Source organism: Myotis nattereri (genome assembly GCF_964212035.1).
Source record: "Myotis nattereri genome assembly, chromosome: 8".
NCBI classification, from domain to species: Eukaryota; Metazoa; Chordata; class Mammalia; order Chiroptera; family Vespertilionidae; genus Myotis; species Myotis nattereri.
Window position 1 is genome coordinate 43042312 of NC_138083.1, and position 24581 is coordinate 43066892.

General features: G+C 37.7%; 1 protein-coding gene across 2 annotated transcripts; it reads right to left on the reverse strand.

Moving 5' to 3' along the window:
• Positions 1-23708, reverse strand: LMAN1 (lectin, mannose binding 1). 2 transcript variants are annotated; one of them, XM_081097761.1, is made up of 13 exons: positions 23321-23708; positions 20107-20261; positions 19916-20023; positions 18731-18792; positions 17168-17267; positions 14661-14784; positions 13036-13094; positions 12487-12619; positions 10923-11116; positions 10716-10786; positions 4630-4783; positions 2643-2764; positions 1164-2365 (listed from the first exon to the last, which is right to left on the reverse strand). In XM_081097761.1, the coding sequence occupies exons 1-13, from the start codon at positions 23556-23558 to the stop codon at positions 2329-2331; spliced, it is 1557 nt and encodes a 518-aa protein (XP_080953887.1). In that variant the 5' UTR covers positions 23559-23708; the 3' UTR covers positions 1164-2328. The 2 variants fall into 2 exon arrangements, with proteins under 2 accessions (XP_080953888.1, XP_080953887.1); XM_081097762.1 differs by lacking the exon at positions 2643-2764 and having other exon boundaries at positions 1-2365.
• Between the last annotated feature and the right edge of the window lie 873 nt (positions 23709-24581).

Genomic DNA, 24581 nt, shown 5'->3' on the forward strand with positions numbered 1-24581 from the left:
AGTATGTAACAAAAAAAACGGTTTATTGTTTGTGGTTTCACAGGAAAGTTTTCAGCTGCATAAAACATCTAAACAATTAGAACACAAATAGGCACATTAAGTAAGGGTGTCAACCATTATGCAATTGCATTTCTTTTTTAAAGTGGCATCGTAAGCATGATTTACAGTATAATTTAAAAATCAATTTTGTTTTAATCCAAGGCACCTGTAAAATACTTGCTGGTGTGAGACAAGTTAACAAATTCAATTATACAAAAACAGTACAGAAATGAAAGAATCCTGGCAGTGACTGATTTTTCCACAGAGCAAATACATTTTTCTTCAGAAATGAGCTCAAGTCAATTGTTTTGAGGAAAATAAAACAAATTTCAATTAATATGATCAACACCTGTACAAACTGTTTGCCAAGTAATTTTGAGCAAATTAAATTACTAAGTAGAAAAGAGTCATGCTCGTGATCTTTCATAACAGCTGTCTTTGTTTCTATTAGGATGGTCAGAATGACTCCTCTGGAATTTCAGGCTGAAAATATACACTGCATAGATTGGTATTCCTCACTAAGTCCAGGCACGTGTGACCACGGATTTGTAATACTGAATATTTGGAAGCCTTTTATCTCAAGAGGATTTCCCAGTACATAGTCTACAAACTTAAATACTCTTCTGAAAGTATTAATTTTTTTTAATAAGAGTAAATTCTGTGATGATGTCTTTCAAACATGAATTCAAAATGTTAACAGTACCAGGAAAAGCACTATGGAAGCATTTTCTACGTTGAAATGACTGAACTGAGTCAGTAATCATTAGAATATTCTCGTTCAGTGTTCTAGGAGAAATGCTAACATAAAAAGCAATGTTAGGACTGTTTGCATATGTAGCTCAAGTTAGGTACTGCTAACATGTAGAGTTCTTCAGAGTCTCTGTCTAGATTTTAAGCAGTCAGCTCAATCTGTAAATGACATTTCAGAATAAACTTATGAAGGCTGGGAAGAATTAAATAGCACTACTTTACAAAACAATATTATTTTGGATTCTACAACAAATGAAAGATAACCACTTTAGCTAAAAGAGATAAAGGTATTTGGAAGCCAGCAAAAATAAGTCTACATCAGCTGTGAAAACAAAATGAAGTGCATTTTATTTTGTTTTAGTCTTTTTCTTTTTAAGTGCATTTTAAAATGTCATTGACAGACTGTTTCAATAATGCCCAGGATTCTGTACAAAGTCTACATCAACTCCTTCCATTCTGACATTTCAAGGTCGGGCTTACTAACAAGTACTTCACAATATCCTCAGTTCTGGCACTAAAAGAAGGGAATCAGAAGTATTAACTCTATTTCTCAAATTTTGCCTTCAAAAATCTTAACACTGCTCCTACCCAGCCTCCTTGACTTACACAAGCATGCAGAGTCGGCAACACCAGGCTGTATGAAGTAATGTAAACTAGGACGTCACGTGGGTTTTGTGAACTAAAATATCCTCCGAACATGCAACCTGAGCTGAATTTACAAGCTGCATAGAAGGGGAGAAGTTCCTCAAATCACAAATACAAATGCAAACGTTTTCATGATACTGAACTGACACTGTTAGAATGAAGACATTCAAGCATATGAGTGATGATGAAATGAACACATTACCAGGCAAAATACCCATAAAAACTATTATCAGAGGAATGCATTAACCTAATTTTTTTTTTTAAGGCAAAGAGCAGCTCTTAATTTCCCCAAAAAATTTCCTTTAAAGGTGAAATATATAATTGATAATCAGAGGGAAAAATATTTCAATAATCATTATGCAGACTATTATCCAGATCTTAATGCTCTCAGACAACATATTCTTTGATTTCAGAGGGAGTAGTATTAGATTACAGGATTGTGGGGACTGGGTCTTAGAGGAGAAAATTCTGACATTTAAAAAAGACTGTTACAAAATAATCATGATGAGGAGCTCTTAGATCTCATATTTTGGGGGGTGGGGGGGCAGGTGGGAAGTGTGTTTATATTAAATAAAGAAACCTCCAACATCTGAGACTTGGGGGTATCTTTCATATCTGGGGGTTGTCCCATTTTCTATTACTTTTCCTCTTATTTATCAATATTCTGTTCAGCTATATTCTACTGGACAGAAATTCAGAGAAATTTAAATAGATTTTATGTACTATGCACAAATTTACACGTGGCTGTCTTTGCGGTTCATTCTTACTGCAAATCAGTGTTTAAAGTTATTTTATACAAAATTTAATAATTTAGCCTATGAAGCAATTTAAATACAGTCCCTCAAAAAGACATTTTGTACATACATACATGATGTACACATATGAAAATGGTGGTCAAAAGAATTTTTTGGCAGCTGCTTCTTGCTGAGTCCTAAGGAAAGAGAAAGAAAAAACAAAAAATTTCTATACACTTTACTTTGGAAAGAAATAGGACTGCTTAAAATTAAAATATACAATATCTTTTGATGTATAAAATACATTAAGTATACATTCTGTACATGCATTCCCAGGTGAACTGAAATAGACTAGAAATATTTGTTTTGTATAAACCTAATTTAAAGGTATTGAAAGTTCTAGTATATGAACATGAAAAACTTCATTATTTCAAATTAAACACAAAAATGTTGGGTCCAATTTTAGAGACTTACCTATACATGATATAACCAATGAATAGCACCGATTGTACCACTACGAATATAACGAAGTGAACCGTAGATAGACATGATGGAAATGGTGGCAGTTCTGGGCATTTTGGTCTTTCATTTGATGGCTATAAGGCAAAGAACTCTCTATTATAATTAGTCAAGTTAGTATTTTAGAAAAAGAAATGTGAAATCTTTATAAAACTCATGGTCTACTGTGTAAACTCAAGTATTTTCAATTATTCATCCTATAAATATGGCCCATCCCTTAACTTTCACCACCAAACTTTCTGAAAGAGTAGTTGACACTGGATGGCCTCCACCTTTCACGGTCCAGTCACTAACTCACTGCCATCTCCCATGTTCATCATGTGACAATAATTTTAGTGTCCTTGAAGGTCATAGACCAGGCATTCCCAGCTGTCGCTTGCTGTACTGGAGGAATTCTTAATAGCATCACCTTCAACAGGGTAACCATGTAATTGTCTGAACTGGAACACTTGAGAGCATTCAGCACCACTCTCAAAGTGCTCTGGTTCAGACAATCACATGGCTACTCTTCCAATGAATTGCTGACAAATCTAATGGCTTTTTGCAGTTCTCAAGCATGTGACATTACTAGTTAGTATTTTGAAAAATGTTTTTTCCCATCCTGGCCAGGTAGCTCAGTTGTTCAGAGCACTGACCCAATATGCCAAGGTTGCAGGGTTGATTCCCAGTCAGGGGCATACACAAAAAGCAACCAATGAGTGCATAAATCAGTGGAAAGATAGATCCATGTTTCTCTCCCCTCCCCACCCCCTGTAAAATTAATAAAATAAAAAAGGAAGAATGTTTCTTTTCCTATTTCCATGAGTATTCCTTCTATTATAAGGAGATACTTGAATATCAGAGACAAAGATTCCCTCAAGGTATGTAGACAGAATGGCTTCTAAGATTATTTGTTTTCAATATGCTTACACGTATGGGACAAGTTCTTCAGTACATATATATAATACCCACAGCGTCAACTTGGTCCTTTCAACAAAGGCTCAAGTGGGGGGAAAATAATCTCAAACAAAATTAAGGAAATAGTTAATAATGCTTAGGATGAGAGGTAGCGATCAATAAGAAAACTACTAAGCCACATTTGGAAAACTGAAGGGGAAGAGGCAAATGCTACCAGCATTTGTGAATTTTATAAGGGCTTTTAAAGCCAATAATTAAGAAAGAAAAAAAAAGTACTAGGGATCTGTCTTCAACATTGTCTCTTATGCATCTTACATTTCAAAAAAATGTTAGCTATTTTTAATGTTTATTGCCAATCTCCAAAAATGTAGGGGGCTTACACTATAAAAAGTACCTAATAAACAAAAACAAAAGCAAACAAAAAAGGTTTAAAAATGAAACAAGACAGGAAAAGTAGCTGAAAAAAAGAAGAATCTTGTTTAGAGAAAACTGCTATCAGCTTTAGATCTGTACTTCCTTAACACTCGAAAGAGAAATCTGGGTTACCTGGCACAGTCTGTCTGTCTAACATAAGAGTTTGTCAAGAGAGACATTTATCTTTTCAAAGTTGTTGAGAGATATCATTACTGAAAACAAGAACTTTTTAAAAAGAGAACTTACAGAAAAGAATCTAAAAAAAAGTCCGAGATTATGATAGTTTCACTAATTGGAATAGCAATCAATTTTAAAAAATTCTATTCAATACACAATGGAAGCATGATGTAGAACTTACAGACATATGGAAAAATTCTACCTAATATGGGGGCGGGTAGGTTAATAATAATAATAATAATAATAATAATGAATACAATAAATAAATAAATAACAATACAAGAATAAACTGTTTTGAGTACTCACAATAGTAAAACTACTTTTGCCCACCCCTGTATTATAAAAGAATATTAACTAAAAAGTTAAAATAGCTTCAGTAGAATGTAACAGAACATGTGTTCTTCCTTTCCTAAAGAAGGCTGGTCATTATGAAGCTAGAAAGAAGAGAGCTCACCGCGTTCCGCAGCACTAGGGACTCTATGTCCCGCTTCACTACGTGAAGGTGCTCTTTGATGTCATTGAAGTGCTGGGTGGCCTCATAAACGCCCCCTGCAGACCCAGGATGCTGGATGTTGCTGACTAGCCTGACGGTGTCACTCATGGAATTCCTGGAATAGAAAATCCCTTTAGATAATGGAATCACTGGAAAGGTGACTTTTTTCCATCACAGATTTTCAAATGATTAGATACACTTCCAAGTTCAATATTTCAGATAATAGAAAAACAGAAAGAGAACATAAATATTTTAGAAAACAGAATTATTTTCAACATTGGAAAATAATTTATAAAACTGTAACTTAACATTATGCCTTTATCTTTTACTAAAGGTCATCAAATCACATAGAGAATAACACTAAATAATTTGTGTTAAAACCAGTATTATAAATGGGTATTATATAACATAATGAATTCAAATCTTCCTAGATGTTTAATGTTGGGCAGTAAAGAATTAACCCTGCACACTCCAAAGGTTTTCAGGACTGGCCCTTGACCAGCCCCTGGGAGGTAACCTCTAAGCCCCTGGAATATCCTTCATGATAAGAGTGTTTTTGTCTACCTGGGGCCTTGGACCCCACCACAGAGTTTATGCTAAGGATGTGATTTGCCTGGAGCCTTAGGTGCTATATGAGTTTGACCTCTAGGGGGACTGCAGATTGAGTAGTTAAGGTCAGCCACATGGGTGCTTCATGCCTAAGTGACATCTAATACAAATTCCAGACCCCAAGGCTCGGGCGAGCTTCCTCACTGAACATGTCACAGGTCACTCCTGAGGGGAACAAGCACTGTGCATGGGACTCCACTGGGGACGGGGATAACTGAAAGCTTGTATCTCGTTTCTCCAACTTCACCCTACTTACCTTTTTCCTTTGATTTTATTCTATCCTTTTGTTTTTATAAAACAGAACTGTGAGTATAGCAGCTTTTCTGAGTTCTGTGTACTTCTAGCAAATCATAGAACCTAGGGATGGTCCTGGGACCCCTAAGTCAGATGTCTATTTCCCCTTGCAATTCTATCAGATAGCCCCGATATACAAATCTACTGCCTCAACTAGAATGCAACTGAAGAGGCATCAGTTTCAAATATGAAGGAAAAATTGGTTGATTAGCATATTGAACAATGGTGTGGTAGTCTTCAATGTGTCATCTTTTTGAAGGGTAATTCTGACTTTATACAACATTTCACCTTACACACACTGACTTCAGCATGTAATCTCCATGTAAAATGTGATTCCACTATTCAGATGCAAGATCAAGACGACCACTGACAGCTTCAGTGGTGGGCTGGGTCATAGGGCTTGAGGAGAGTGGTGAGTATCTTGAATGAGATGTGATGATCAAGAGTGAAGAAAGATTGCTAAGCAGCTTAAGTATTATATTACAGGGATAGGGTGAAGGTACAGAAGAGGATAATTAAGAGCAATCCAGAATATGTGAACATGTTGTGAAAAGTTTAGCACAGTAGCTAGAATGCAATAGGTACACAATAAATGAGGTAAACATGAAATGCTAAATGCTGTCTACTCACCAAAAAGAGCACTTAATACCTTCAATTCAACATTTAAAATACATAACCAATTAACAAAGGACACAAGCTACCACATACAAATGGCAAAGCTCAAAAAACATTTGTAACTCTGTCCACTGAAAAGGCCTAGCAGCAATGACAATCCAGTAGCAATAAGCACTTGGCTGCCTATAAACAACATTGCCAGGGCTCCAAAGAAAAATGCCGTTTGCCATTTCTCTTCCCAGAAATGTACAAGAGAAACCTGAAAAGACTTACACTGGAAAGGAAGGAAGCTACCAAAGACCACTGGGGCTGTGCTGAAAGGACACGGAAGCTAACTTCAAGGGGGCACTAGTGGCCAAAGATAGGACAATTTGAACATTAGTTACAAAGGCTAGTGTCTCAAAACAGCAAAATATGTTAAAATCCATGAGTTGAAAAAAAAAATCATCAACCCTCACTACCTCATCACTTAACTTTGGAGATTGCCAGGGAACTGACTCATTATCCTGAAAAAATGGTAAGGAGAAAGAATCAAGTATTTATTCCGCCTTTCCGGAACTAGCTTAGGATAACAAGTGATGGGGGAAATTCTTCTTTTTAAATGGACAGGAAATTTTAGAATGGGAATGTCACCCTTCCTCAACCTCTGATGAAATGATGGATTCAGGTGAGGGCCATCACCAGCTACTAAAACTTAGACTAGTTGATAAGGCATTTTATCATGAATGGCTTGGGCTGACAACATCAGGTTATTAATAACTGTTGAAAGTGGATAATACCGTTGAAAATTTCCATAAGGCTTTATATGGTAGAAATAGCATTTAAAAATGAAGAGATAATGAGAATTAATTCAGACTCTATTTTCATATTGTGATCTTTTATCATTCAGGGCCTTTTTGTCTTCTCTTTTTGTATGCTGAAGGGGATTGAACTCCATGTTTCTGCTAAAACTATAATTCTTTGATTCCCTAAAAAAATGAAAATCCATAAAGACACAAACACATTGAACATAAAAGGCAGATATTTTCTATCTCTTTTTTTTTCTAAAACTTAATTCTGAACAAAAAGCTCTACAGGACAAATTCAGAAATTTGAGTTCAGTTTTTACACTAACTTATTGTATACATGACATTTGGTCTCACTAAGTGGAAGTTTACAAGGACCGTTAACTACCATAAGTAAGTGCTTTCATGGACAATACGAACAGATGGCTAGGATTTACTAAGCACTAACTGAATTTTAAGATGTTCTTAGCATTACTGTTCAGTAAGGTAAGCAAAGCACTAAAAGAATATCTAGAGTGTGCTACCATCCACATAAGAAAGAAAACCTAAGAAAACACACGTGTGCAGAAGAAGTACAGGAAGAGCAAACAAGAAATTAATTGGATGGGTCACCAACAAGGGTGGGTGTGAAAGGGCTGAAAAGAAGGGAAGAATGGGGAAGGGGTAGCAGTGATGAAGAGGGAATGATAAGTCAATGAATATATATCTTTTTGGCTTTTAGAACCATAGTATTCATTTACCATTCATATACCCAAAATATAAACAATTAAAATCAACCAGATGTAGGAGCAATACAACCACTAACAAAAAGCCTATCTGTATTATAAACAAACTAGAGGCCCAGTGCATGAATTTCGGGGGCGGAGGGAAGGAGGGGGTCCCTCAGCCTGGCCTGCTCCCTCTCGCAGTCCAGGAACCCTTGGGGGATGTCTGACTGCCATGGGGATGTCCGACTGCCACCACAACTGCACTCGCCAGCCTTGAGCTCAGCTCCCCCTATGGGAGTGCACTGACCACCAGGGAGCAGCTCCTGCATTGAGCGTCTGCCCTCTCGTGGTCAGTGCGTGTCATAGCAACTGGTCATTCGCTGTTCGGACGATTTGCATATTGGCTCTTTATTATATAGGATATCATAAACATACTGAAGAGAGTGGGGAAGAAGAGAATTACACTAGATATTATAAGGCTAGAGGCAAAAGAAACTTCATATAAATCCATCAGTAAATGTGTTTCTCACATAGATCTGTGTTAATTTGAAACCACTTATGTGCACACTAAAATTAAATCAATTAAGTAAATATATTATAGATACTAAGAATCAAATTTCTCCCTGTTGGAGAAAGAATGTTCAAATAGGAAAAGGAGAAAGGCTAAAATCAACCCTGTACTATTCATTCTAGTCCAGTCCAGTCCAACTAGAATCCTAAGTATTCACATAATCCCATGGTTTTTTAATATAAATGTTGATTGATGGATACAAAAATAGAGAAATGTGTATATGTGTGGATTAGTATATGTTCACCTACTCCCTGAGACGGCCTAGCATCAATGGCATCCCAGTAGTAATGAGCACACCTAGTGCCTAGATCTTGGTTTCTAAAAATACCTTTCTCCAATAAAAGGAACCAGGTCTCAATGGAGAAGTGGTCAATTCTAGAGCTGGAGCAGAGAAAATACAAGATGTGCCTGAAACAGAGTGTGGTGTCAGAAAGTAAAGAGATGCATAAAAAATGATGGGGGCTTGTTGAAAGAACACAAAAGACAACATGGAGAGGCTTCTAATGACCAGAGCTGGGACAATTTGAATAACAAAATAAATAATGATGGTGTTGGATTATAACCCTTAGAATAAATATTCATGAGTCCATACTGATATAAATAATTGAATAAATAAATAAATGGGGGAGGAGGAATAGCTAGTCCATACAGAATTCCAATAAATAAATGCAGAAGAAATGATGGAAATAGAAAAATCAGCATTTGGTAAATACCACATACTTGTTTCAGGCAAGACATCAATGACACTAAAATCAATGAGCAAAAGTTTAAAGTGAAACAGGATATTTATGGTCTCAAAGTATCTTTCCTACAATATTTATTAACCACCAAGGGAAAGGTAGTAACTTTAATGAAGAGAAACTGGGAAGAAACCATCATAAGCAAGTGATCACAGCCAACATTACCAGTGATAAGACGTTCGGATATCATGAACATGTACACTGTTGTATTCTTGTAAAAAAATGCAGAACCTCTATCCAATCATGAGTAAATACCAATAAACCCAAATTGAAGAACAATAAACCAAATAACTGATCAATGCTCTTGGAATTTGTATGGTCATGAAAGACAAAAATGAATTATTTCAGACTGCAGAAGTCTAAACAAAAATAACTAAATGCCATTTGAGATCCTGGAACAGAAAAAGGCATTAGTGAAAAACTGGTGAAATCTGAATATCATCATTAGTTAATAGTACTGTACCAATGTTAGTTTCTTGGTTCAGATCATTGTACTACGTTTATTTAAGATGTTAACATCAGGGGAAGATGGGTGGGGGATATATGGAAACTGTACTATTTTTGAAACTTCTGAAGTCTAAAATTAGCTAAAAAATAAAGATTTAAAAAAATTTTACACGAATCAGTCTATTTCTATAAGTATTTAACTATTCATTCAGCATCATATATATTTTAATCTTGCATTTACAACTTGAAGATTTTTTTAAATGCTAAACAGTACAACTGAAAGAAATACAAATTTGCTGTTAAAGTTGGGTTGTCTTTAATATCTAGGTATTTGATAGTTTCACCTTCTATTCAACCTAATCCTGTTTAATTTTCTAATCCTAAAGAACTCATCTTGACATTCTTGTCTGTCAAGGGTTGTACTGGTTGGGGCAGTGCTCTAAAGTATTAGCTTATGAAACATGACATTTTGGCTGTTTCTCTACTCCTGAAATTGAAAGCTTTTAATTATTTGTATAAGTGGATCCTTTTTAGAAACTTATCATTCATTGTAATAAGGACACAGTATCTCTTATCTGCTCCAACTCTTTGTCCAGTCTCTCTTAGGATACAAGATGGAATAAAAAAGAGGTAGTCACACATAGCATATTTCCTTCAAAATTCTTTCATTCCAGTGTAAGTTCTTGCATCAGGTATGCTCATACTTCAGTCCTACAATGGTATACATGCTTACTGCCCTAGTATTTTCCAAAAGGTTGTTATATACACTGAGTGGCCAGATTATTATGACTGGCCAGATTATTATGACTACCCCATCAGTACAATGAAGTGAATTAGTTATGCAAATAATAATAATAAAACCTTGAGAGTATTTGCTTAGGAAGTTTTCAATATTCAGTATTTTTGGAAGTGTCAATGAAGTACTGATGCGGTGGTCATAATAATCTGGCCACTCAGTGTACTACCCATATTTTTTTTATGTATGACTATGTCTGTCTTGTGTCAAGTAACTAGGACAAACCTAATTTTTTAAAGATGCTATAGCATTTTTTCCTTATCTAGCTTAGAACAATTAAAAAATTTAGATGTGTTTGTAGTTTCTAAATGTCAAAAGTTCCTGTATTTTACATTAACTTTAGTACTTATAAAATGAATCTAGAATGTGATTCTTACCCTCATGCAGGAACCTTAAACAATAATGTGCCTGAATATTTAGAATAGTCACAAATTTAGGATAAAAATAGCACCTAACACTAAGACATTACTGTTGTATACTTACTTCATTTCATTTACGTGTCGCAGAATCTCATGCTGAGTGTTCACAATGGTATCCAGTTCTTGCTGAGAGATCTGGAGGAAAAACAAAATGAGCCGCCAGCTCAATAATCCACATTCTATAGGAACATAGAGCACAGTAGCCTTTCTTTTCTACCTCTTCTCCATCAGGCCAACTAGCTAGGGCATATCTGCGTATTTCAAAGCTCACCTGTCCATGATGTCCTGGGATTCCTGCTCCTCTTTTAGAGATCTCCTCCGTCAAGGAAGAGACGTATTTTCTCTGTTCATCAAGAATCATATCTAATTGTCGGTTCAACTGCTTGATTTCAAGATGAATACGATTCTGTCCTTCAAAGACTTGTCTCAGCTCACGATCTCCTACACTCTCAAATATTTCATCTGCTAAAATGGAAATTACAAATTAAAATTAGTAATTTGTTACTAATCACTTAAGAATCACTTATGCACACGTAGTTTTCAAGATACGGTAAGTGACCAAGTATCAATATATATTAAAATTAGAACATCACCAACATGATGGTATAATGGTATAAGCTCCCCAATAGTGAATACGCAGATAATTTCCATCATGATTAAATTACTGTTTGTTTTTGTCATGTCTGGTGGTTGAACATTTATTGTAAATTCAGTCTGACTTTTTTCACCTAAAAATCATTTTCTCTTTCAAATGTACTGTGAGATTCTATTTATAAGAATGGGCAGAACTAATTTATGTTAATAAAATCAGAATAGTGGTTACCTCTATGGAGGGGGTTTGACTTGAAAGAGACATGAACTTTCTGGGTGATATTCTGTGTACTGATCTGGTGATGGTGAAATGGGTATTCACATCTTGTCAAAATTCACCAAACTATACTCTTAAAATTTGTGCATTTTATTAGCGTGAAAGATTAAGAAATGGAGGAAAGAAGACCTGATTTTCCTTTTACAGCTGACCATACTGAAAATAATTTCATCCACACGTTAAAATAAGCTTCAAGATATGCTCACTAAACACGTGATACTTAAAACAAATCCGAGAAAAGAGTAAAATTTATATCTTATTTTTAATTTAAGTGTGAATCGTACTGTTGGTCACTTAAGAATCACATACTACAAACAGTTCAATTGTGCTGAAGGGGAAAAATTCAGATAGCAAAAGTTAGCAAATAAAATAAAGCCACTCTATTTGGCCTTGCTATGTCTTATTTTTGTTATATAGCATACTTAGGTTCTTAATTACAGTGGCTTAGACAAGTATTTTAAAATTTTCAACCTTTAAAGTCCAGAATTCTGTTGCATAGTAAGGAGAGGAGAGCTAGATAATCATTTCACACTACTCTCCCAATAGTTCAGTTTTCAAGTATTACCTCTGTATAAATAAGGTAATTGGGTGCCACTAAAAGGCAAGAAATTAACTTTAGCCAATTTCCTTCAACAAATATTTATTGAGTTTCAACTACTTGGTCAGCATGGTTGCTTTTTAGGTTTAGGGGACACAGCAGTAAGAACAATGCCTCTATCCTCACTGCACTGGGTCACTGCTTATCGATGGCACCGCTGGAGTCCTTTCCGCCCACTACACTACACCAGTGACTGGTAAAAGCATCAATCCCCAACCCCTTTAAAGACTGAAGATTTGCTCATAGATTATTTCCAGAAATGACTTGGTAGGTGACAGATAAGAGAGGATGAGATGAATGAAAGTGTTCGGGACACACACGGGCCACCACCAATGCTGCAGTCCTGAGGACAGCTTCACTCCAACTCACCAGGTTGCCCTTGAAGGTCAGGGTGGCCCTTCTGAAATTCTTCTTTTTTTTTATCCAGTTCTTGTTGAAAGTGCTCAAATTCCTCCTGATATTTTTCTTTTTCTTTTTCTGAAATTTCTTTATCTGGTGTAGGCTTTTTTGGAGTTTAAAGAACAAATCATTAAAAAAAAATTAAGAAAACAATAAACCTCAATATATGTCCTTTTCTCATTGTAACTACTCCACCACTAGTTGAAAGGTTAACATGAAAATGTTCTACTAATAATTCCAACCAAAAATACTAAGCCAATCCCATTCATCGAGAGCTTGCCAGAAGTACATTGCTTTATTTAGTGCTTACAGATGTCCCGAGATAGCCAATACAAACACCTCAGTTTACCAGTGAAGAAACGCAAAGTAACTCGCAGAAGGTGAGATGGTAGTAATTGGCAGAAACAAGAGGCAAACCTAAGTCAGTCTCCCCAAGTTTTCAGATTACAATTTTCTCTTTAATCTGGCTATCTAGGTTTAACCTGAAAATAAATTTTTTGAAAACCTGTTTATACTTACTGGCTCTTTCCCAGGCTCAGTCAATTGGAAAGTCAGAAAAGAAAGGACATCATGGTCATCTATAAATTAAAAAAAAATTGGAAAAAGTTCCATAATAGGTTATTTTTATGCTTGTAAATCTGTAGATAGTTTATTGCTTTAAAAAATAATCAGTAAGGGAAATAAAAATTAGCTCTAATTTGGTAAATGCAATGGTGCTGTGAGCTTAGACAAAAATTCATCAGAAAGATTTACATTAGAAATAAGTGAAATTCACTCTCTTCAATCCTAAACTAGAACATTTAGCAGTGTTTAAAATAAAACAGATGTTTAATAGATGTCTGATAGGGGAATGAACAAACAAATGTAGGGTCAAATCAAGCCCAAACTCCTAACCCTGGCACCAACATCCTACCATATTTTCCCATAAACCTTCATGGACTATATGTCCCGGCCAAGTAAGACAAAATCCTGTTCTACACATATTTCCTGTACCTGTCTGTCTCTGCCTACCTGTCTTATAGCACTTACCACTTCGTGCTTTACTTTCTGGTTATAAACCTGACACTGCTTCCTGGTTTATGGGGAGTATCCTGATTTATCCATGTTGTCCTGACATTACTAAGAGCATCTCCTTTTACTCTCAAAGCATCACAATTTAGATAATATGATTCCTCTAAAACAGCATGCATAATTGTTTCCCTCACACAACAGATATTAACTATTTTATTTTATATAAAAATATAATTAATTTTAAGCTGAAAACAGGGAGCTAGCAGATCAAACCTCCTAAGATTGAACTAAAATGCCAATCCTGGCTAGTCACAACCACAAAGCAAGAACAATGAATTCCAACTGTGCAGCAATTTTGAAGCTTTCTGCCACTATTATGGAGATCTAGATATGCAGCCAGATTAAAGAGAAAACTGTAATAGTACAATGTAGGTTAGGTAACTTTAGGAGCAGTCATGCAATGAAATAGAGCCCTGGACTCAGAGGAGTCAGAATCCAAACCAAGTCCTGCCTGGATCTGACTGTTACTGGCCATGTGATCTTTAGAAAGTCCTTTAATTCAAGATTTGGCAAACTCATCTAAAATCAGGTAAAAATCTATCGTCTTTCTCTCCCTCCCTGTGTTGCTGTAAGGAAAAATTTATATATTTGAAAATAATAAAAATATTGTATAATGTACCATATAAACCAGATGGTATTAATGTCAAATGATAAGTTCATTAATGATCACACATGGAAAAAAAAGTAAATATATCTTGTTTAACATTTAGTCCTCAATAATATTTCCTCAGGATACCAAATTCATGTAAATGTGTAGTGACACCTGGCAGTATCCTAAAACATTTGGAAACTAACCTTTATAGCTTCAACTTTAAATGTCTCCTTCACTATGAAACGGTACCCGCACCGATGCTCTAACATCAGTGTATGTAGCCCCAGCCAACTATATTCCTGCAGAATCTAAGTACAGAATAAGCAGTCCCAAGAGACCAAAAGACTGGCCCTGTTGGCTATGGGAAGCTTACACCTAGTCTTAAAGGTTAAAAGTAAACAAGTCTACACATCTCTAAAATATACTATTCCCAACAAAACTCAATTCACAAACTTTTAATGTTAAAGATGGCAAGATTTACCTGCAAGACCTCCAGTTGCAGCAGATATTCCAAAATGTCCTTGTGCAGGGATAATCATATTTTCCACTTTGGCACAAAATTCATAATCATTTTTATCTGGTGTGAAGCCATTATTGATCATTACCTAGAGAGACATACAGTAGCTACAGCTTTTACAACAGACATTGTAAAAGGGATTTCAAGTAGTCAATTTATGTCTAATATTAGTTGATCTTTATATTTGGTCTAATAACCAACAGTCAAAAAGCTATCAGCTTTCTCTCACTATTATAAAGGGTAATCCCTGTCTACTAAAAAAACCTCACTTATTTTTGGTAATTATTTCACTTTTGCCCTACTATGTGCCAAAGGCTTAGAGACAAATGTGGTAATTTCCCATGAAAATCTTTCTAAAATAGAATATGGTTCACCTTTTTTCAAGAATTCGTAGGGAACCACGATTTCTTTGAATGATTCACACAAAAGGGAGATCAGACTTGTTCTGAAACCCCAGGGAGAGAGCTAAAAAGAATAGGTTGAATTTACAACTTTTACCATAGCTAGTTGAAAATGAAATAGATTACCTTATTAGCAAATAGTGAGCTCTTCATTAAATTAGGAAGGTAACTGGACTATCATTTGGTTAGCAGAAAAACAGAAGTGACAGAAGTCATACTGACAAAAATGGTGGAAAATGAAAACACTAAAAAGACAGTTTTTGAAGTAATTACATGAGATGTCTTAAAAGAATCCTAGGATTCTAAGCACAGGAATCAACCTGACACATGAGTACTCTTCTCATGACCCCAATCAAGCAGTAGTCAGCCTTCTCAAAACCCTTGGGCTCCAGCAACGCCATCACCAACCCCATCCAAATAAGGGTCACTGAGGTTAAGAGTGGAAGCATTATATAGAACTTTATAAAATATATATATATTTTATTGATTTCAGAGAGGAAGGGAGAGGCAGAGAGATAGAAACATCAATGACGGGAATCACTGATCGGTTGCCTCCTGCACGCCCCCTACTGGAATCGAACCCGGGACCCTTCAGTCCGCAGGCCGATGAGCTATCCACTGAGCCAAACCAGTTAGGGCAGCATTATATAGAACTTGACCTTTCATATTGACAAGCATCTTGCCAAAAGATTTGGACAGAATATTGTAACATTTTCCCTGGGTGACCTAATCTTTACCACCACTGACAGAACTTTGCAAAATTAGGCCTTCCTACTCCCCCTTAAACAGAAACAAATGGCCACTCTTGGCTAGTTAATGGTACTACTTTTGTACAAATTCAGGAACTATCTCGGACTCCACAACTGCATTCACCCTTCCACCCCAAGCAAACTAGTACTAAGTGCTATAGTCTCTACCTCCTAATCACTCTTCTTAATTCAGACCACAAGCACAGTCTTACAGTTAAGAGGCTGCTGGGTTCAAATCAGTTCTGCTACTTATCTGGTATGACACTGTCCAAATTTCTTAAAACCTCCCATATTCAACTTCCCCATGTAACTGGCGATGCCCATCCCATAGGGCTGTTAGAAAGAATGAGAAACTGCATGTAAAGTATCAAGTACAGGGCATGGCCCATTAAAAGTCAGTGAGTCTAAATGATTGTATCTTTTGCTCCTTTCACAAATACCACAATAAGAACACTGCTGCCTAAGTCTTCTTCCTAAATTGCAAATCTAATTATTTCACTTTCCTTCTTAAAACTCTTTAAACCAAGCATGTCAACAAGGCAGGCTTGCTTTAAACTGCTCCTTATGATATAAACAACACAAGACCTGAAGAACTTGTATAAGCTACACTCTTGATCCATTAAGGCAGCGGTCACCAACCTTTCAGACCTCACGGATCACCAATGGTCCGTGGACCACCAGTTGGTGACCGCTGATCCAAAGGTTTCCTTAAATCAGCGGTCGCCAACCTTTCGGACCTCACGGACCACAAGTGGTCCTCGGACCACCTGTTGGCGACCGCTGCTTTAAGGGATATCTGTGTTGTAGCATTCACCACACAGCATAGTAATGCACAGTATAGTACACAAGTGTCTCCTGCATTAGACTACAAGCTCTTTGGAGAAAATGATCTTTGCCTTACTTATATTTGTATCCTGATGGCTTGGATATGCATATAATGTGTGGCACATAATAGGATGCTTAAATATTTACTGACTAAATAAAAACCTAGAGGCCAGGTTTTGCAACACATGACCACTTACATCAAGCTTTGAAACCACTTCTGTTTTCTCATATTAATGAGAAACACGAACAATACTCAAATTTAAATGCATTTAATTTATATCAAAGATTGAAAATTAAAAGTCATATAAGAATACTGTTCATTTGGACATGGACAACAGGGGGATGGGAGCATGAGTGTGCGGGGCGGGGGGGGGAGGGGGAGGTTAGGGGTTAATGGGGAGAATGAGGACACATTTGTAATACCTTAACTAATAATAAAAAAAGAGAAAAAAAAGAATACTGTTCATTTGATTATCACTAAACACATGGTACTTACTGTCAATGTTTTCTGGTAATATATAATCTTTGCCCGGACAGGATAGGGTTTATTACGAAAATCCCTCTGGCAACTTGCTAAAGCTTGATTAGCACCATCACTATAATATGAGGGAAAGGAAAACAAAAAGAAACATAAGCTTTTCAATATTTAAAAACTCATATTTAAAATGATTCATATCTAGAAAGATTAAAATAGTATCAAGTTAAGATAAAGTCTTTGGGTAACATGAGGAGCCACTATTAGCATGTGCTGATAGTGAGGGCAAAGAGACACTACTCTTCGATGTGAGATTGGGGTGAAGTTCTTCACCCTAGTGCAGAATCAGAATCACAAGAAGGTCTGGTACCTTTATTTAAATATCTCCACAGACCCTACCAGTGTGGCTCAATGGTTGAGCGTCAACCTATGACCCTGGAGATCAGGATTCGATTCCGGTGAGGGCACATGCCTGAGTTCTGAGTTTGATCTATCTCCATTGGGGGCGTACAGGAGGCAGTGAATGATTCTCTCTCATCATTGATGTTTCTATCTCTCTCTCCCTCTCCCTTCCTCTCTGAAATCAATAAAAATATATATTTAAAAATTATAAATAGTTCCACAGGTATCTACCAGACTAAAAAAAATCACTAAGGTAGGAAACAGTAAACTGGAATGTGGATGAATAAATTTTCTTCAAGTTTTATTGACTGTCTAGAAGGTAATTCCTCCCACAACAAACATGTAGAATTAAAAAATGTAGGTACCTAATTCCCACACATTACAAATACACTAAATACTTAGAAGAATGTACTCCCCAAGAATCTTAAAATATACCAATTCTAAGGTGGAAGAAGGTGGCATAAATTTCTTAGTCGTCAGGTTAGTCAAGGTTCCAAACCTTATTTTCGAAAGATCAAACATCTCTTTTAATAAAAACAAATAAACACGATAAATGGCATCACTGAGAGCCAAGAACATTTCATTAACTTTTAAAAGTATCATATAGCCCTGGCCAAATAGCTCTAGTAGGCTTACAGCAGAGGAGGGGGACATTCGGCCCACAAAATCATTTGGTCTGGCCTTGCCAAGGCATTAGGGGTGAATTAAGTAAATGTTTGACCAATAATACAGCAGGCTAATTTTTAAGTTGCTAATTTTGTATGGCCCTCGAATGATGTTACAAATATCCAAAAGGCCCTTGCCAGCAAAAAGGTTCCCCACCACTGGCCTACATCATCCTGATACATCAAGGTTGGGGGTTTGATCCCTGGTTAGAGCACATACAAGACCAACCAATGAATGCATGAATAAGTGGAACAACAAATCAATGACTGCTTCTCTCTCTCTCTCTCCCTTCCTTCCACTCTCTCTAAAAATGGAAAAAATATCCTGGGATGAGGTTTAATAACAACAACAAAGAACCAAATTAAAATAAGACCTTTCCACCAAGTTATAAAATAAATCTCAAGAAAAAGAACAATCTTATTTCATCTGGAAAATGTTCATATTTGAAATAATATATTTTATTAGGTTTCCAAAAAGAAGCTGAAATCAGGAATAATGTAAAAAACACATACTTACTTTTGATGGTCATAATGGATTTGTCCATTGTTGCCTACAATTACTATAGCAGGATTATTTTTCTAAAAATAAAAGAGAATATGTTTTAAAGCCCTTAGCCAAAGAATTCAAGATCATTCTGGATGTGTTATAAGGTTTCTTACATCTCTAATATTCTAGAACTGAAGTTTTTAAAATAATAGAAGAGATTTCTACATAATTTAGAAAAAAATTAGTAAACTCTTACAATCATTCAAAAAGTGTCACTTAACACCCCAATAAAGACTGATGACGTGTTTTCTCTTTGAATAATCAACCCAACATGTATTTGAGGACACACCGTGGATATGGGACAAGTGTGGGATTTGTGGAAGCTAAAACAGGAGGACTAACATGGCTTCAGCATTCAAGGATTTATTAAAGTTCTCTCTTAAATTGCTAATAATGACTCCAGTATAGAAACAACCAGCTGAAATGAAGATAATCAATTTTAAGGCTGCTCAAACACAAGTTAATGTTCCCAATTCGTAAGTATATTTTGTTCTTAACTGTTTTAGGAGAGATCAGAGAAATTGGTTGATCAAAAAGAGTGATTAATACAGGAAGAGAAAAAAATACAGGAAGAGATATAAACTTATGAGCTAGTAGTAGTAATGAACATGGGTATTTTCATAAAAAACAAACTATAGCACAGATGGTGTGGCTCAGTGGTTGAGCACTGACCCATGAACCAGAGGTCATGGTTCAATTCCCAGTCAGGGCACATGCCTGGGTTTCGGGTTCGGTCTCCATTAGGGGGTGTGAAGGAGGCAGCCAACTGATGATTCTCTATGGTCACTGGTGTTTCTATCTCTGTCTCCCTCTCCCTGAAATCAATGAAAAACATTTTAAACAATGTTTAGTTGACTCTAAACACTAATGGTTTCATTGCCTACATCTAAATGACTGTGACATACAGGGTGTTAGGGAGGGGGGCATTGCAAAATTATCAGTTAGGGCTCCATTACGATCTCAAGTTGAAGCATGACAAATCAGGAACACATAGCTTTAAATGTATAAATTCCCAGGTACATAAAGACTAATCATCATACTTTGAGCAGTTCTCTACTATTAAGCCTACAAAAGTATTAAATAAGTTGTATTTCTCACAGCTTAACTATGAGCAGATATAATAAAGTGGGTTAACAGTCCTGACAACAAATATACCTTTCCATCATTGTCAAAAGAATCGAAGAATATTCCAACACCATTCCACATATCAGCTGATCCAAATACAGGACCCTCCAAGCCTTGATTTTCTGTATACCAAACTGCCTGTAAATATATAATAGGGAACATTTAGAGGTTGGTGGTATATGCATTTATATACATTTTCTAAGTTAAAGAAATGATCATACCAGGCCATCAGCTCCAATTCGACCTCTTCCAGTCACTCGAAATGTAACCTCGATTTCCCAGTTCTCAAAGGCTGCTTTTGTCTTTGTCCACACTGATCCTCTTTGGCTTTTTAAGGATGGTGCTATTCGAATTTGATCTGAACTTGGAATGGCATCTAGAACAAAAATCAGGGAAGAAAAACTTTAAGTTATAATTAGGTAAAACTCAATGAGTCATCACCAAACTGTTACATATACTTATAGAGATCTAATTTTAACTTAGTAAGCTGTACAATAATTTTGTTAGGAAAAAATTTCATGTTGACAGTTTTAACTTTAAAATTTTAGGGCTTTCTAACACAGCTCTTCTTATCTTTTGAGTAGTGAACTATCTCTGGAAAAAAAAATTAAAGTTGTAACCATACACTAAAAATGCAAGGGGCAGGAGGGAAGAAATTTTGGCTAAAGTCAAACCAAAAATTTGATTCTTATATTATTTTCAAATTCTTTTAAAAACTGCGATGTATTCTATCAGTTTACAAATGTTAGAAAGCTCAAACAGCGTGAAAAGAACATACCACTAGGAATGAAGAGACTTATTCCTAGTCTCATTTCAGCTAAATGACTTTGAGCAAATAATTCTCTTACCCTCTTGGGCTCACCATATGTTCACCTGTAAAATGAAGGGGTTGGGCTCAACCACTTCCATAAAACCCCCAAAAGCTATATGCAAAATTTTGTGCATATATACATTCTCCTAGGGAGGGGGTCAACTGAATTTCAAGTCAGTAAATAATGCTTCAGCATCAGCAATTCTCGGAGAGAAGAGGTCCCCAAAATGGTGGTTCCCATTTCCAAGCTAGGTTCAAGTCCTAGCTCCACCACTTACTAGCTGTTTATCATAGGCAAGTTTCCCAACAACCTCAGAGGTATATCTCAAAAAATGTAGCTCTTCCTATTACTGGACTAAATCATTTTTAACAATTCTAGCACACTCTCTCAGATATTAACCAGTTCTGACATCCATGCTGGGAAATAACTGTACCATCTCTTTGTCAGTGTAGAAAACACTGACAAGTTGAGATTCTTTAGTAACACCAGCCACTGTTTGTCACCATCACTTTCAAACATTTAAGGGATGGAGGCAGGCATCCCAGAAAGAGTTCTAGTCTGACACTAGCTATGCAACCTTTTCAAGAAACAACCTTTCTGAACATCAGTTTTTGCATTTATAAAATAGACAACACCTGCCATGCTTACTAAGGATTAAATCGGAATGAAGGTGAAAGAGCCCTGAGAGCTCTTTATAAGGGGTTATAAATTGTTATCATTTTTTGCCCTTATGGACCCATGGATGTGTACTGACAGTACAAAAGGTCATTAGAATTAAGGCGAAGAAACACCAAAAATTTGGTCCTAATTTGGGGATGAGTAAAGAGCCAGGTTTAAACTAAATTTAAAATGTTTCTTTTTTTTCAAAATTGTTTTAAATAAATCTCAGAGCAAAATGAAAAGGTGAAATATAATCAATGGAGTAAAGAAAACAGTGAAACTATAAAAAATCACAGTAATAATGAAAGCAGAGGATACCTATAGCAGTGATTCCCAGCGTCAACAGATAGAGGTGTCATGGCTAATACTAGGTATACTAATCCCTTTATTTCAAATTCAGTCTAGCCATACAACTTTAATTCACCCCGATACATTATCTGACATTTCTGCAGTGAAGTTAGTTGGTTATAGGCTCTGTAAAGAAAGGTAAGGCAACTACTGTGAGTAGCTGATTAACATTGCTAATTAGCTGACTATGTGGCATAAGCATGAGGGAAGAGCCAGCAGGCAATGGAAGGATGCAGAAGTGAAAAGGGTGAACAAATTCATCACCACTACTGACAAATTCATCATCATTCCATAAAGAAAAAACAAAAAAACTCCAAAACTTGTGTCTGGTACATTGGAATCATCTTAGTGTATTAAGAACGTTACGTTGATAACCAATGCCCAGGAACATACCCTTGATGAATGGGCACATAATTTATGCCTTCTGAGTAACAAAATAATTGCACTCTACTTCAAATACTTAATAACTTGTCATTATGTTAAATTGAAATTTATACCTTTTAATTATACATTGATTTCAGTGAAAAGGGGCCTTCCGAGAAGTGTGCTTCCTAGTCAATAATCACTTTCTAGAAATGTAACATTTTGTTCCAACTATTGGACAGCCTAAAATGATGCATACAAACCTTACATAAATGACTTAACTACATATAAAGACAGAATTCAAATGGCCACAGGCAGCATGTCAAGTGCTGTGGCTGATTCCTTAGTCAGCAGTGACACATCAGCACTAAAGCACAGATTCGTTTCTCTCACACATGCAAATGCCCAGCAAGGCCAGCTCTCATCTACTCACAGGGCCAAACACAGTCAATCAAACAACATGGAGCGCAGGTCACTTTGATTTTTCCAAACAACTTTTTTAAAAAAAGCTGTAGACATAATAATTATTAGAATCGAGTTCTGAAACAATATAAAAAAAGTATGTCCCTTGGTCTACTAAATCAAGGGACATGTGTGCCTATTCAGTTACATAATGACCTAATACAAAGCCTTAAAGGAGAGATCAAAGGCCACACTAAGTCACTGAGTGGCAACCTCAAGGGCTCGTTCCAACAGGGTGCCAGAATGTCCCCACATAAAAACGTAAAAAGTTACCATCAAACCAAAATGTATCGTCTCTGGAGCCGTCAGGGGGCATCGGGCACAAACTGGAGCATTAACCATTGTTAACACCAGATTTCAAAAAAGCCACAGAAGCAGGGGAGGGCGGAGAAGCGGGAAAGGAGGCGGAGGGGCTGGTGATGCGGTCTCAGGGTGGCCCCGCCAGGGGTGGGATGCCCGACGTTTCCCCGGGGGACGTGGCGTCGGGGTGAAACGTGATGCCCAGAAGCGAGTGTAAGTGACTGCTTAGGAAGGTAAGTAACAAAAGCCTCTCAGAACAAACGGAAAGAACCGACGAGATCAAGGAGAAGACCGGCGGAGGGGGTGGGGGGTAGACAGACGGGGGGAGCTGGGGGGCAGGTGGAGGGACCTAGGGGCCCAGAGCCGACCTGCAGGAGGGGCTGCCTAGGGTCCCTTTCACCGCGCACGAGGTGTGCAGCTGAAAGGAGGCGAAGCGAAGGAGGCGCCAGGCGAGGAGGGACCCGGCCCCCCGCCCTCGGCCCCGGCTTACTCCCCGCGTGGGCCCAGAAAGGCACGGTCCCGTCGCTCTGCACCAGGTGCGGCCCCTTGAAGCTGTATTTGTACTCGAAACGGCGATGTGGCAGCGCGGCGGGGGTGCCCGCGGCACCGGCGGACCCGGGGTAGCCTCCCACGCCGTCACCCCGGACGAAGTGACTAAGCGACAGTAGCAGGGCGCAGAAGAGTGGCCGAACTCTGGCCTGAGGACCCCTTTGCCTGGATCCCGCCATCTTGGATTCTGGAAAGCAGAGGCTCGCGGCAGGGGGCGGGGCGCGGGAGCCGCGGTCGGCCAACAGGGCGCTTGCTGATTGGCGGAGCCCGAGGTGCCCCGAGGGCAAGGGTGAGCCCCGCCCCCGGCCTCCGCGGTCCAAGCGGCCGCTGGACCCGGAGCATCGGTGGGCGGGGCCACGCCAAATGGGGCGGGGCCTGGAGGCGGATCGGTGCGTACGCTCCTCCTCCAATCCTGGGTCGGGCAAGATTGTCCACACTCTTCCTGTGTGACACAGGGAGCCCACTGTTGCAGGAGCCCACACTGCACACAGCGTTAGAGGTGGAGTTTGGGAGCCCTAACACCTGGGGACTCACCACATCAGCCCTCATGGCTATAAGAAACCTTTACAGAGTTAGAAGAAGGCATTCCTTTGGCTGTAATACCAATTGTTCAGTGTCTGGTTTTCATTAGGTGTTCTTTGCAGAAACAAGTCTTTACAGGAGCAAGGAAGGCATAACCCCAGCCCACTGAGCTCCACCAACCGGTGTTAGGGCATTTCAAACTGGGAACCAGCGATCCGCAGGGCTGGGGAGCCCTAGGATCTTTTTGTTGATGTCCAAATCGGGGGTTCCTATAGATATGTCTACTCAGCCTTTATGTCTCAAAATGTAATTCCAAGGGCTAAGAATGATGGCCCAGGAAGCCAGAGGAGCCCCTACTTTAAGGGTTTCCTTGAGCCCCTCTGGCAGGCCAGGTCTACCTATCTCCAGACTTCTGTTTTCTAAGATAAGACCCTGGTTCATTTAAGCCAGAATTTGTTACCTTCACTCCTGATACCAGAACTCACATGTATTGAGTGCTACTACATATCAGGCACTGTTCTGGGTGACACACATGCATTCAGTCATTTAAGAGGAGATTAATCCAAGGTTTTCATTTAACATCAAGCATTGCTCTAGCTGTTTCACTTATTAGAAACAGTCCTTTTCCCCCAAACCACATGTCTGTCTTCCCTAAAATAACATGTTGAACATCTTAAATG

Excerpts from the sequence above, each read along its gene's own strand:
- LMAN1 (XM_081097761.1), bottom strand. The coding sequence starts at position 23,558 with ATGGCGGGATCCAGGCAAAGGGGTCCTCAGGCCAGAGTTCGGCCACTC. Across the intron at positions 14,785-17,167 it reads ATTACCAGAAAACATTGACA|GTAATGATCAATAATGGCTT; the intron begins GTAAGTACCATG and ends ATGTCTCTCTAG. Across the intron at positions 2,366-2,642 it reads ATTGGTTATATCATGTATAG|GACTCAGCAAGAAGCAGCTG; the intron begins GTAAGTCTCTAA and ends CTCTTTCCTTAG.